Source organism: Hemicordylus capensis, chromosome 1, assembly GCF_027244095.1.
Source record: "Hemicordylus capensis ecotype Gifberg chromosome 1, rHemCap1.1.pri, whole genome shotgun sequence".
Lineage (NCBI taxonomy): Eukaryota > Metazoa > Chordata > Lepidosauria > Squamata > Cordylidae > Hemicordylus > Hemicordylus capensis.
This window is the reverse complement of record NC_069657.1, coordinates 309,215,679-309,229,840: the sequence shown is the minus strand read 5'-3', so window position 1 is coordinate 309,229,840 and position 14,162 is coordinate 309,215,679. Positions and strand designations below refer to the sequence as shown.

At 43.7% G+C, this 14,162-nt stretch overlaps 2 protein-coding genes across 2 annotated transcripts in view; one reads left to right on the top strand and one right to left on the bottom strand.

Moving 5' to 3' along the window:
- The window catches only part of MEI4 (meiotic double-stranded break formation protein 4), a 328,392-nt gene extending 321,520 nt beyond the window's left edge, over positions 1-6,872 (bottom strand). The window contains exon 1 of the mRNA XM_053280443.1: positions 6,755-6,872. The gene's annotated coding sequence lies outside the window, so the exon portion shown is untranslated. The remainder of the gene's footprint in view (positions 1-6,754) is intronic.
- A 168-nt stretch (positions 6,873-7,040) lies between these two features.
- HTR1B (5-hydroxytryptamine receptor 1B) lies at positions 7,041-13,374 on the top strand. Its single transcript, XM_053286960.1, has one exon. It carries the CDS (start codon positions 7,828-7,830, stop codon positions 8,983-8,985), a length of 1,158 nt encoding a protein of 385 aa, XP_053142935.1. The 5' UTR covers positions 7,041-7,827; the 3' UTR covers positions 8,986-13,374.
- Positions 13,375-14,162: the final 788 nt, after the last annotated feature.

The window sequence follows — 14,162 nt, the reverse complement described above, 5'->3', positions numbered from 1 at the left end:
ATTTCAGGAAGTGACTCTTTTAAGACGCAAGGAGACACTAAAATCCACATTCAAATGTATTTTCTTTTATTCCAAACTCTGCAAGAGTTTTAGTAGAAGTGTGTGTGTATGGAAAATGCTGCAGAAGTTCAGTGGGAAGTGCACTAAACTAGTAGTGCACAACACAATTTAAATTAAAAATTAAATGTTAGTGGGAGAGACAAGGAAGGGCAGAGGAAGAGCCACAACTCACAATGTTCCGGAATGCTCCATCCCTGGCAAGGACAGAAAACAGTGGAATGAGCTAGCACAAGAATTGCTAAGTACAGACATCCAGCTACGATTCCTCATGCAGTTCCTTGTGAAAGCCCACAGAAGCTCCCATGAAAAAGCCCTCTCTCTGGAAATACACTAGATATAGTGTTAATATGCAGATACGTCTGGTGACATGAGGATTATGTTAGACACTTTAAATAACGCTTATGCCAGATAGCCTCCAAAGAAGGGGCCAAAATTATTTGACAGTGATTAGAAATTTAACATATTTCCAAGCATGTATGCTTAGGACTGAAAGTTAAGCTATTATTTGTCTAGAAGCACATATAAAACAGCAGCTGCTTTTTAATTCAGGGATTATTTGGTACACAGTTAATATTGATCAGATCTCCTGCTTCATGGACATCAACGTCTGTCCTGTTGTGCTTGATTTTCTGCTATGCAAACTGTAGCTGACAGCTGCAATATCTAGCCAAACAAACAATTGTTTCTATAATTAAAAGAAAACACAGTAACACACCAGGAGGTCTTGTGAACTTTCCTCCACTGTAACTTCTGTCTTGTTTTAACTATTGAGATATTTATTATAGATTACTAAATCTCCATATCTGAAATATTTCTTCCTGTGAAAGATTTAGGAACAATTAACCCTCTGCCAGAACTTCCTACTACCAAGACAAAATGTGGCCTGAAGCAACTACAGATGACATTTCTAAAATTTGTATTGATTGAGGCTGCATATTGTTAAAGCATATTCATCTGGAGATTCAGATGTAATGTGAGCCTCAGGTCTAGGAAAAAATTTGTTCTTTTAATTAAAATATTACTGAGCCTATGAATACAATATGTTTGTGGTTTCTTGTAATATAGATTACTAGGTTTTTAAAACTAGCATTTTAAACCTATTTTTTGAAAATTATCTCTTCTGTTATGTTAGAGCTCATCTATTTTTCTGCATCTTATTTAATATTTATGCAGTAGTCACATAGACCAATTGATCAAGTCTAACTGAAGATTGTCCTATGTAGTCTACAAACTTTACAAGACTATTTTCCTGTAATTTCTTGCACATTTTGCTTTCTAAAGCTCAGATTTTAAAATCTGAACCAAGGCTCATCCCCAGAATCTTTTTCAAATTCCAGGGCTGTGGCCTTACCTGGGAACATAGTAAATAATAAAATAGAGAAGGCTCATGAGCATGTATAGTGCCCCTTCCTCTCCTCATGAACTGTAGCCAATAACCCCCCAGAGTTTCTAGGACAGTATTTCTGGGCCAGAGGAAATAATAGATTATATAAACTGCCCAGAGATGCATATATTGGGTGTTTTAGAGTGGGTGTTTCTGACTAGCTAGCTAGCAACTAAGCTGGCTAGCTAAATAGGCAGACAGTCAGACAGATGGACTCATGGACCTTTTGATTCACTCTCTCTTTAAAAAAAATAACAACAAACGCTTTGAATGATGGAATGGGAGAAACAAATGCTAGGCAATACTGGATTAAAATTGTCATCTTTAAGGAATATAGACAACAAAAACAGCATTTAGGTAAGATGGCACACAAACAACTATATAAATATACATGGGAAATTATTATTAATCAGATAAGTTATCTAACTCTTCCTCCTATGACAGGCCATTACACCATACAAGCTCTCAATTGGTCACATCATAGTTCACATTCATTTAGTTAATCAAGGAAGAAAATTTCAAAAGCATAGACTTTTTATCCATATTCAAATTTATGAACTTTCTTCACAAATATATTTTAGATTGCGATCTTTCTTTTTAAATCTTTTTGTCAAGTTTTGTTCATTAACACTTATCTACTGAGAGAATTTAATAACATTTCACATATCTTTCTCACTTACCATTGATAAAATATTGTGGATCAATTTTGGCTGCAATTTAAAAATGCAATAATGCCATTACAGCCTTACAAATTCACCTTTAAAATGTATTCTCCCTTAGTTAGCAATCCCAGTACCTTCAAGCTATAACATTTTGTAAAGCAGACACTGATGGTGGCATGTGAGAAAAACTGTGTGAGGAACGCAAGGCATTATCCATGATGGGAAGTTACAGACAGATAGATTTATCAGAAGCAACTCTAAGAAGCCAGCTCAGTTTAAAAATAACAGTTCTCATGTAATGTCAGTGCTGAAAAAGGACAGAGAATGGTCCACGTTTGTGAGGACACTTGGCAACCTTATGCAACCCTGAACATGTCTATTCTCTATCCTGGAAAGGTATCACATGTTAGATATTGATTTGCAGGGGAAGAGAGGGGAAAATGCTTTCTGCCCTCAAGCACAAACATACCCCAGTTAACCCAAGCACTGTCTGAGGCCCTGGAGACCGTTCCATAGCCTTCCTAACTAGATGAGGACTGGATTATAGCTTCCAATGAAATGTTCAGGCATCTCTGGAAGGCAGGCAGCTTTGCCCTTTCCTAAGAGTAAAAGACTGGGGCCCATATGGGCAAAATCTCATGGATTAATTGTTATATAGTAAACACATGCACCCTCTACTGACATTTCAGGAGGTCTGTTTGCTGGACAGTTCCCTACTAGTGGCTAAAAAAAAGTCTGATAAACTGGAATAAGTCTGTCCTTTGCCTTTGGGCCATTAAACACCCAGATTCCTACAGGCGTTCTCCCTACCTTTTCTAAAGTCCATCCTTATGTTGTCCTTGCCATAAATTGTGTTAGCTTTCTAATGATTTGCTTGTGACTTTCTAATGTTTGCTTGTGACTCAGTTGCTACGTAGCCCCATTTCAACTCTGAGCTGTTCCAAATGTGACCTTTCCCAGAAAAAAATGCTTAAGACATCCACTGTGAACTCATTATTTCAGTTGGCTACAGTAAAAGTAGGTAGAGATCCTTAGTATGCTTCTGTTATGCAGCAGTAAGTTTATCTCTCACCAGTGGGACTGGGACTAGCTTTCTAACGGAGCTGAAAGACCAGTTCTCATTCGAGACTATTGCTACAGATCCAAGCATTCTTACTGGGAAGCAAGTTCCACTGAAACCAGTGAAACTCACCAACTACATGGGTTTAGAAATACGGTGTAAGGATGCGATCCTCAAATCATTTTCTTCGCAGTCTCAGTGACTTAAAATGAAACTACTTCCATTTAGGCGGGTTGAGGATTGCAGCCTAAACCCATTCAAGGTCTTATGTGCTGATTCAAGTGATTCCTGAAGGCTCGTTCAAAATAAGACTTAATGAGAGGGACCCGTGAAGTCAGAGTGATCGCACTGTGGACATGTTAGCATTAATGTAATCAGTGAGACCAAGCCGGTTCAAGTGCAAGTACCCCGGTTTAAATATCTCGGGTTCTGGGTTCGACAAACGACCGACCGAATTTTGGAAGAGGTGGTGGGAAAGTAGCAGCAGTAACGCCAGCAGCTGGAAGAGGTTTTTTTCCCCCCTTGAAGTTTTTTAGCAATCTGGTGGGTCGCCGCATTAAAAATGCTTCGCCAATAGTGCTGCGGATGAGCAAACTCATGCTCGCAATGCCGTCGGGGCTAAAGTTGCCAGTTTGCTCGACTAGATGGAAGAAGCAACAGGTCGTCTGCAGGTGGGGGTGAGACTGAGGAATGAGGGCTCCTCGGCAAAGAGAGCAGCTACTCAAAGGCTAGAAGAGATAGCTAGGGACAATCGCAAAAGTCGGCGGTCAAAAGGGTTTCCTCCTGTGACGAACAGAAGGCGACATTCTTTTAAGGAGTTGTGCCACTTAAAGCAGAAATGCTCCCACTTATGCTGGCGGCGGACATCCTCGAACCCAAGCACCTTCACTGCACCATGGCGAAATAAACCACACACACATTTCATTGGCACTACGGCCGGGCCACTTCACGGATTGTGCTTTTGGTGCAGTCCCCTGACTCCCCCCAAATGTTATAAACGCACAAGTGGCAACGTAAGGTGTATCATACCTGCAACGCCTTTGAAGTGTATGGCAAACTTAAGGCACGAATTTGGTTTGGGGGCAGGATGTCACCTTTGCACATAGGCGGCATAATAGACCACTTGCCCCCACATAGTGATTGAGGGTTAGGGTGCGCGTGCAGAAAGCCGGAGCCCTCCCTCGTAGCTTTCGCTTATTCATTCAGGCAACAGTGAAAAGAAGTACCCTTTCCCTTAAGTGGTCTTTGAAGCAAAATGGGAGGGGAGAGGAGGGGAGAAGGAAGGCAGCCAGCCCCGGGTAGGTCTCCTCATAAGCAACCCATGAGAACGAGCTTGTGACAAACGTCAGCAAGGTGGACTCGCTTCTTGAGAGAACTGACGCTGCAATCGTATGTGCGCTACTTGGGAGTAAGTCCCCCTGAACTCAGTGAAAGTTTCTTCTCCGTAGTAGTCGCGCTTCGGCGGCTTGGGGCTGTAAGCAAGCCGCAGGGGTGTACTTATAACGGAGCGGATGGGTTCAAAGAACCCGGCGGGGACCCCCAGCTCCGGAGGGTCCCCTAACTCCACCCCTCCCTATTTTTTTTTTCATTATCTCTCTCACTCTGGGGGGCTGTTGGGGAGGGGACAAACAACGGCCCCCTCTCCTGGCAAGCCGCATGGGAGCTTCCGTTCCAAATGACAGGATGATGATAATGCTTTAACGATCGCGTGGAGTACTTTAAGCCCACATATAATAAACGGGGGATCACACCGCTTTGGCTCGTAAAAGCGCCAGGCTCCAGTCAGAACGCTTTGCTGCCCAGCCCAGCTGTTTCCTTGCAGGTCGGGATTCCTCGAGGGGAACAGATAATGGATGGTGGCATAATGATTATTTTTCGTCCTAGCGTTTATTGCCTGGATTAGATCGGAAGTCTAGCCAGACAAAACCGTTTATCATGTTGAAGGCGATGATGAAGACGCCTCGCCCACTACTGCTGCTACTGCCACGCGCTGCCTAGCTGCGGAGATCACACCAGCCCACCCCTCCTCGCCTCCGCCTGGGGAAGACCCTCCTGCAGTTATATTGCTGTAGATCTTCAATAAGTTTTAGAGATAGCTGATGATGTGCGCGTGAGTGCTGGGCTCAGGAGAAAGTTTTAGCTGTACGATCCAGGAATCCTTTAGGGGTCTGGGGAACACTGAGGTTGCGATCCTGCGCATACTTCTGAAAGTAAGCCTCATTTCGTTAACTGAGCAGACACCTTTAAAAGTGGCGATTCTCTTATATTTAGCACGGGGGGAGCGCAACTGACCCTATCCAACCCTAGGGCAGCATCCCTCCAAAGGCTGTTGGCGGTGTCTACATTATGTTTCTTTTAGATTTTGAGTCCTTTGGGGACAGGAGCCCACCTTATTTTATGTATTATTAATTTTTCTATGTAAACTGCTTTGAGAACTTTGGTTGAAGAGCAGTATATAAATATTCGCCTGTAATCGTAGTTGTACTGCACACAGTAGGACTTACCTCGAGTAAACACGGATCGGGCTGCACATCAGAATGTTTCTGCAATTGTTTCAATTGTGAATGGTTTTTTGTTTGTTTCCCCCCTCATTGTATACTGTCTGAGGAGTCAGGGATGAAAGGCGGTCTATAAATAAACCAGTCAGCTAAATTGATTGAGCGGTCACAAATCCTTCCTTCTTATCTATCTATCTATCCACACACGAAAAGGACCACAACTGTTCATTAAAGAGCTCTCTGAGGCGGCAACAAGGAGTGCTGCGCGTAGGTTGAGATATTAGACGTAGCCCTATCCAAAGCATTTGGGGTTTTTTAATTATTCAGAAGTAAATCCCACTAAGTTCAACGAGGCGGTAACTTGTTCTTACTGATTCCCCATTAACGGGAATAGACTATGAGATGTCAAACTAAGGAGGATTTACAATGGAGGTACTGGAGATATTATTATTGATATAATAAAATTACAATCTTGATGTATTATTGATCTGCTTTTCCTAGGCTAATGCCGTCTAACCATGGCAATCAGTGATTATGCGAGAGCGAATGCCTGCATTTGCATCAGGCTTCAAATGTTCTGGGGCGAAACGTTTGCAGGAGTGACCACTTCAGTTCGGTGAAGCATATGACAATGAACTGAGAAAGAGTATGTCACAGATCCCCCAATGAAAAAAAGGAAGCAAAGGAAACAAGAATAACACCCTGTTCCGCAACGCAACCCAGTTCAATCAAAGCAGAAGTACTGGGATTTGAACCGCTTTAGCCAATAGAACAATAGTCAGTTGAAAAATCAAAGCACATCGGCTTAACGGGATTGAGGATCAGGCGGGGGTGGGTGGGAGAGAGAGCCGTCTACTTTGTCTCTGTCTCTATGCAAGAACCCTCCTGGATCAGACTGATCTAGTCCAGCATCCTAACCAGACAGGTGCTTCCAAGGAAATCCACCAGCAGCTTGACACGCACGCCCCCACTCTCCCTAGAAACTGATCTTGCGAGGCACACTGCTTCTGACTATGGAGGTTCCATTTGGTTAAGATGGCTAATAGCTGCTGATAGACATAACTTCCATTACATTTTCTGTGCAACTCACCTTTAAAATTATCTAAACGATGACTTGTCTGCTCCTCCCTTCATTTCGCTTTTGGTAGCACGTTCAAGCGTCACCTTGTTTGTTTGTGACCATTCCAGTTTCTTTTTAACTGTCCACAGTGTAAACGGATAAGAAAGGAGGAGCCGTGAACCTCTGTGGAGAGAGGGGTGTGGTGGGTGTATCATAAATTCAAGCTCGGGTGCAAAATAGCCACTTCTGTGAGGGCCGGCTCTAGGACCCGGCAGGATCCTTTCGGGGCAGACAGAGGCGGGGCGGCAGTGGCAAGAGGCCGGGAGTCGGCGCTCAGTGAGTGCCGCCACGAGTTGCCTCGCTGGACTCGCGCAGAGCGGAGTGGCGCTGGAGCAGGCGGTGTCTATATAACCGAGGCAGCAACCGCGCGCCTTTCACTCGGGCACAGCCTCTGCCTGGCCTGGAGCTGCAGGTCTCACAGAGAGACCTCTCCCTTGCACCGCGGGGGTTGCCTACCTTCGTGCCGTCCATTCGTCCGTCTGCTGCAAAAGTTGTGGGCTGGGCGGCTTGTGAGAGGGAAAGAGGAGGCTCCCAATCCCGCTAGCCAGCCCAGGAAGCCAGTCGGCAGCGACACCAGCAACATCCTCCGCTTCACTACGCGCGCCTGCCCGGAGCTTGCTAAAGAAGCCCGCGCGCAGATCCTCAAGCGCTGCCGCCGCCCGCTTCCAACTTCTCCAAGCCTCTTGCTTCTGCTGCCGCCGCCGCCGCCGTTTCCTTGAGAGAAATGTGTCCTCGCCTCAACCAGAGCGCCGTCTGCTGCCGCCGGAGACTGCCTCGCTTGGAAGCCCGCACGTGCTGAGGTGCCGACTTGACTTTGGCGAAGGGTGGGTGAGTGGCGGCGCGAGCCATGGTCCGCCAGCAGGGCTCGGGAGGCGTCCCCATTGGGTGAACCCCACGCACATGCTCAACCCCCACCCACCCCCGCCACTTGCCGGCTCTTCCTTGGCGCAGGCTTCTCTGGAAATGTGGCCCCCTCCAAGGGCGCTGCCCGCTCCGGGGTGCTGAATCCGGCATCCCCACGCCTCCAGCGCAGCTTTTGAGGGATGGAGCAGCCCAGACCCTGCCAAGCAGCCCTGGACAGCCTGAATGTGTTCCACACCAATGACTCTTTCCATACCAGGAACTGCAGTGCAGAAGAAAGTGCCATCTACCAAGATGCCACCCCACTCTCCTGGAAGATAGTCATCACCATCATCCTGGCCCTCATCACCTTGGCCACTATGCTGTCCAATGCATTTGTCATCGCCACTGTCTACCAGACTCGAAAGCTCCACACCCCAGCAAACTATCTCATTGCCTCCTTGGCTGTCACTGACCTCCTGGTGTCCATTCTTGTCATGCCCATCAGCACCATGTACACTGTGACTGGGAAATGGACCCTGGGCCAGATAGTCTGTGATATCTGGCTCTCCTCAGATATCACTTGTTGCACTGCTTCCATTCTCCATCTGTGTGTGATTGCCCTCGACAGATACTGGGCCATCACGGATGCGGTTGAGTACTCTACCAAAAGGACTCCCAAAAGGGCCGCTGGCATGATCGCCTTGGTATGGGTCTTCTCTATCTCCATCTCGATGCCCCCCTTGTTCTGGCGCCAGTCGAAAGCTGAAGAGATGGCAGACTGTGTGGTAAACTCTGATCACATCTTGTACACCGTCTACTCTACAGTGGGGGCCTTCTACTTCCCCACCTTGTTGCTAATCATCCTTTATGGAAGAATCTATGTGGAAGCCAGATCTCGAATCTTGAAACAGACGCCAAAGAACACAGGTAAAAGGTTAACCCGTGCCCACTTAATAACAGATTCCCCAGGGTCAACTTCATCTGTCACTTCCATAAACTGCAAGGCTTCAGAGGCTTCCAGTGAAACTGGATCTCCGGTGTATATGAACCAGGTGAAAGTGAAGGTGTCAGATGCCTTGCTGGAGAAGAAGAAACTAACAGCTGCCAGAGAGCGCAAAGCTACCAAGACTTTAGGGATTATTTTAGGAGCCTTCATCGTGTGCTGGCTGCCCTTCTTCATCATCACCTTAGTGTTGCCTATTTGTAAAGATGCTTGCTGGTTCCACATGGCCATCTTTGACTTTTTCACATGGTTGGGATATCTTAACTCTTTGATAAACCCCATCATCTACACCATGTCCAATGAAGACTTCAAACAGGCATTTCATAAATTGATACGGTTTCGATGCACAAGCTGAATTTTGAATGCAGTTAAGTGTAATTCACCAGGGCAGGAGGCTTGAATGCATTGTGTGTGTGTCTGGTTCTGCAGGTAGGTGGATCATTCTTACCGTGTTACGGTCTCTCTGGAAAGTGATACTTGAATGCTAAAAGTGGAGAGGAGAATCATGCAGATATGGTGTAGCTTCTCTTTCAGGGTGGATGTAGCTATAAAACAGCTTCACTCTGATGCTTGCTTAAAAATGCTGCTGCATCTTATTGCACTCCCACTAACATTGCAAAAGGAAATAGTTTTGGCCTTAAAACTATTGTGTCTCCTGGATTATGCCTTGTAGAGCCACTCTGGTAGGAACTGGGGAGCTTTTGGACATCTTCTTTGGAGAAACCTCCATCCAACTTGACTGCACTTGAACTGAAAGTTTGTCATCTAGTCTCCTTTGCTAGGAGACCTGCCTCTCCGCCATCTGTGTTTGAAAGCCCTATGCCAACGTTTCACTCATTTTTTTTTCCTGCTAGGTTATCTCAAAGACTATGCAGGAGTGGACTGTAAACAATTTGTGCATGCTGCTCAAAACCTTAGTAGTCATACAGAGCAGAGACCTGGAAAAATCAGCATTGGTAGTCTGATAGTAATTTTCCCTTACTTGCTTCTAGTGGGCTTGAGGGGATGTAGGGGAAGAAAAACCTAAAAGGGAGTTTTCAATTTAGAAACAACCATGAGAAAAGCAACTCATTCCTGTTTGGGGGTTTGGTACAGATGTGCCTCCTTTTCTGTTTAATAACTTGTCAAGTTGCAGCCAACAAATCAAACAAAGTGTGTGTGAATGTGTCTGTGTGCATGCGTGAGTATGCACCCGCCTGCCTTGCCTGCACATTCTGGTGCCAAAGCTTGCAAGTTGCTTTCTTGCTTTTTTTTGGTGTGTGCTACATGTTCCTGACATCTTGCATATTTAAATAAGTGACTCACACACTCATCTGCTGTTACTTCACATAGTAATACATATCGCTCATCCTGTGTTAAACCTTTTTCCCTGCTACCTTCCCTAAAACTGCTTTTGCTCATAAGCCCAATAGTGCAAGTCTGTCTAGGAAAGAAAAACTGTTTATTTCTTTTATTGATGCTGATCAAACTACAGTGATCACAACTAAAAAGACACATTAGATGAGCTTTAGTATTTCTTTTCTGAACAGGACCCCACCCCCCGCCAAAAGCAAGGTGATTTTTCTTACACTGATTTCATAAGAAGATTATTTTCACTTCACATCTCCATGCTGTGTGAAGTATCTTCAGGGACCTGCCCCCCTTTCCAGAAATACTTGCAATATTCTAGAAGGAGACATTTATGTGCAGTTTTAATTTTATTAATCATTCCTCTTCATTCCCTTCCCCTTTTATTGCTCACTCTATCCTTCCCCACAACATTTAATAAGGAATGAGGTTAATGATGTGGCCCACCTACCTTATTAACACAAGTGGGCAATAAGACAAGCTAAGCTTCAGTACTTGGAGAACTGTTAAGCACACACACACAGCCCTAATACCTGGATGCAAACGATCAGCTTTTATAGAATTTTCATTGCTTGGAATGAACATAGAGTATAGAAAATCCTGTTACAATCCTACATTATGTAATACATGCATGGAACTATGCTGATTACACACACACACACACACACACACACACACACACACACACACACACTTCTCAAGGCAGTGAAGTGCTTAGTAAATAGGTTTGGCTATGCAAGAGGACCCTGATCTTAAATCCATTTCATTTTCCTTCTCCCCCCTCCCCCACTACTCCAATAAGTTTTGGTTATGATTTTGCCTTAAGAATGGCAATAACAGCCTTTTGCACACTGCTGGGCCTAATCCGAAATCTGTATGTTCCAAAATGTTCATTCTTACGACTTTCAAAAGGTAAATAATCTATCTTAAACTTTAGATAGGAGAAAATTAAAAAGTAAATGTGTTAGCTCAAGGGAATCTTACAATACAAACAGAAAATCTGTACCAATACATGCATTTAAAAGCATACAGATAATTGCATACATTAGTGCCATTTTCTGAAAATTACTTTCAGGCTTTGTAACTATTCAGTAATTCCGTAAATCATTTCCCTTTTGTCTGCAGAACCAAGCTGTTATTATAAAGACTTGCTCTTTGATACTCCCCAATCCTTTTGTCTAAAGTCCATATGGGTGTGGAAGCATCAGTGTTGCCACCAAACTGATGTGGTCCAGATTGAGTGTGATGAAAATGCTGTTCCATAATTTGCAGATAAAGGTGCAAAAGAAGTTCAGCACTAACTAAAAGCTTGCAAGGTTTGTGTTTTCACTGGAATCTTACGGGCTTTCAGGGGGTAGCTTCTGCCACTGTTGATACACCACCCCAATTTGGTTCAAAACTGGATGTATTTTGCTATGTCCATGTGCAAGGAGTAAGAACTGAGGCAGAACATCTGAATGATGATCCCCATGATGGTAAAAAATATAACTAAACAACTGACAATAGTATCCTAGGAACATAGGAAGCTGCTATATACTGAGTCAGACATTTAGCTTAGTATTACCTGCACAGACTGCCAATGGCTTCTCTCCAAGGTAAGAGGCAGGAGTCTCTCTCAGCCCTATCATGGTGATGCCAGGGAGGGAACTTGGAACCTTCTGCCTGCAAGTATGCAGATGCTTTTCCCAGAGTGACCCCATCCCCTGAGGGGAATATTTCACAGTGCTTGCATGTAATCTCCCATTCAAATGCAAACCAACCAGGGCAGACCCTGCTTAGCAAAAGGGGCAAATCATGCTTGCTACCACCAGACCCTACCTCTTCATGTATTATTGTTTACCACCTGAGGCAAGGTCTAATGAGACTGGCCCTGGGTGTGAAGTTGAATGTAGAGGAAACGCTCTTTACCCTGTCTCTGCAAGCTCTATAAAGCTGGAAGGAACTGGAGGATGGATCTCAGCCACCCCAATAGCATGGCCTTCTTCTTGTCCTACCTCATGTCAATCAGTCAGCATAGGAGGGGCAACAGGAATGCCTGCTGCCCTGTACACTTCTTCTACACCTCTCCCATGGAGTAACATTGACATTTTTCCATTGAAGCAGAACATCAACAGAGTCCTGCTGTTGAAACTTGTATTTATTTCACTTTGCACAGTAGTGGCAATGCACATGGTGCTTTCCAGAGCACCATACTTAAACACCCACCCAAAGAAACAGGTCACTGTCCCAATGGGCTTAAGGATGCCACAGAAGCAAGAGATGAATGTGAACAAATGTACTAACACATACTTACAATTGGTTTTGGATTCCCTGAAATGCAATTGAAATTGGATTGACTTTTAAATGCAGCTGTTATGGCATCTGTATATGTATCCAATTCTTGGTTTGTTTGTTTTTTAAGAACCCTTCACCCAGGTTGAAAAGAAACTGAGCAAAATACTCAATTGATCTACCAAGCTTAACACACTCTCCCCTCCCCTCCCTCCCTCTCTCCACTCTCTTTCTTTTGCTTTTCTCTCCTGATTTGCATGGGTGTACAGCAAAAGCTGAGGTGTGGATGTCTATGTATGATTATATTTGGAGTTAATTCCCCCCTCCCTTTTGACTTGAAAGAGTTGCTAATCTCATTTCGATGGGCCAGAAATGTAAATTGATGCACTTAAAAATAACCATACAGCAGGTATTCTCCAAATCTGTCTGTTGGTCAAAAGCAAGGGAATGTTCAAGAAATATATATTTTTATGAAAGCAGCAAATGCAGTTACTGTAGCAAAGATGTAGAATGTAGCCAACTACCCTACACAAAAGATGGCTCGGCCTGTAGCAGGAAGTTTAATGGACTGTTCACCATTTAATAATTGGCATTGCTTGCACTACAGTGTTCTTCATAAGTGAAGTACCTCGCACTCCTGCTTTGGGAACATAAGAGGGAAAAACATGAAAGTCTAATTCTCTTTCTCTGCCCCCTCCCTTACCTAACTGGGAATAAAAAATAGCCATTTGATGTTGTGACTATATAGCTTTTCCCATATACGTGTCAGCCGCACACTGTTACCTCATCAAACACTGAGGAATCTAGAACCTTCTGAAATGCCTGACCTGCTGGGGGTTCTGATCCAGTAGGACTCTGAAGGAGGAGTTTCTGTTCCTACTACATCATCTGCAGAATAAACGCTTAACACAAAATCTGAATAAACTGATGTTACTGAAGTTTGATCCAACTTCATTATATATTTTTACTCATTATTTTTCTAAGATTAGAGAAGTAATCCCTACATAAGCCCAGCAGTCAAAATTAAAATTCAGAATATATTCCATCTGCTTTGATAGGATTGCATTTTGATTGTTCATCCTAAATGTAACTGAAAATCAAACAATAAAAAAAGCTTTGCTGTGTTCTCAAGAGTATTAAATAGAAGCTGTGTTACTAATGATGAAGATATTTATTGGCTCTCTGGACTTCACCATATTATCTTTTGATAGGTGAGGCTTATTTGATGATGAGTCACAAGAAAAAAGTGATTGATCATGACTGAAATTGCCAGCAACAATCAGCAGCGAAGTTGGGTTTTTGGGTTTTTTAAGGGCTAGGTTGAATCCTAAGCCATCCTGTGTACCAAAAGACATAATTCTGGTATTTATTTTCTGTTTGAGATATAGTTAGATAAACCCCAAAGCCAAATCTTTTAACAAGAGATGATTTTATTAAGAGAATAAAAGGGCTTATACATAGTAATTCACAGTCTGGTTTAAAATACTTGCTTGTCTTCAGGGCTTCATTGACAGCTATGATACCTTCTTCCCCCTTAAATTTAAATACCAGGTTTTGCTCAGAAGTGAGATCATTTAAACAATATTGATTTATTTACTTTGCCAGCCAGCCAAATGCAGAATTGAGCCCTCATTCCTCATGCAGTCAAGATTCCTATTAACTACTGTTGGAGCAGTGTGTTTCTGCAAGCTTGAACACTGGAAAGCCGCCTGATCTTGTGAATATAGCCAACTGGCAATACAGTCAGAATTTTGAATAGTAAACATATCTAGTTTACTAGAATCAGTCAGTTCTTCCTACACCATGACCTCAATCCACAGAAAGTTTGTCACAAATCCTATTGAAATGCTTGGGACTTAAATGAATCACAACTAGCTTGGCCCATTGATTTAAAAGGAATTTAAGCATGACTAA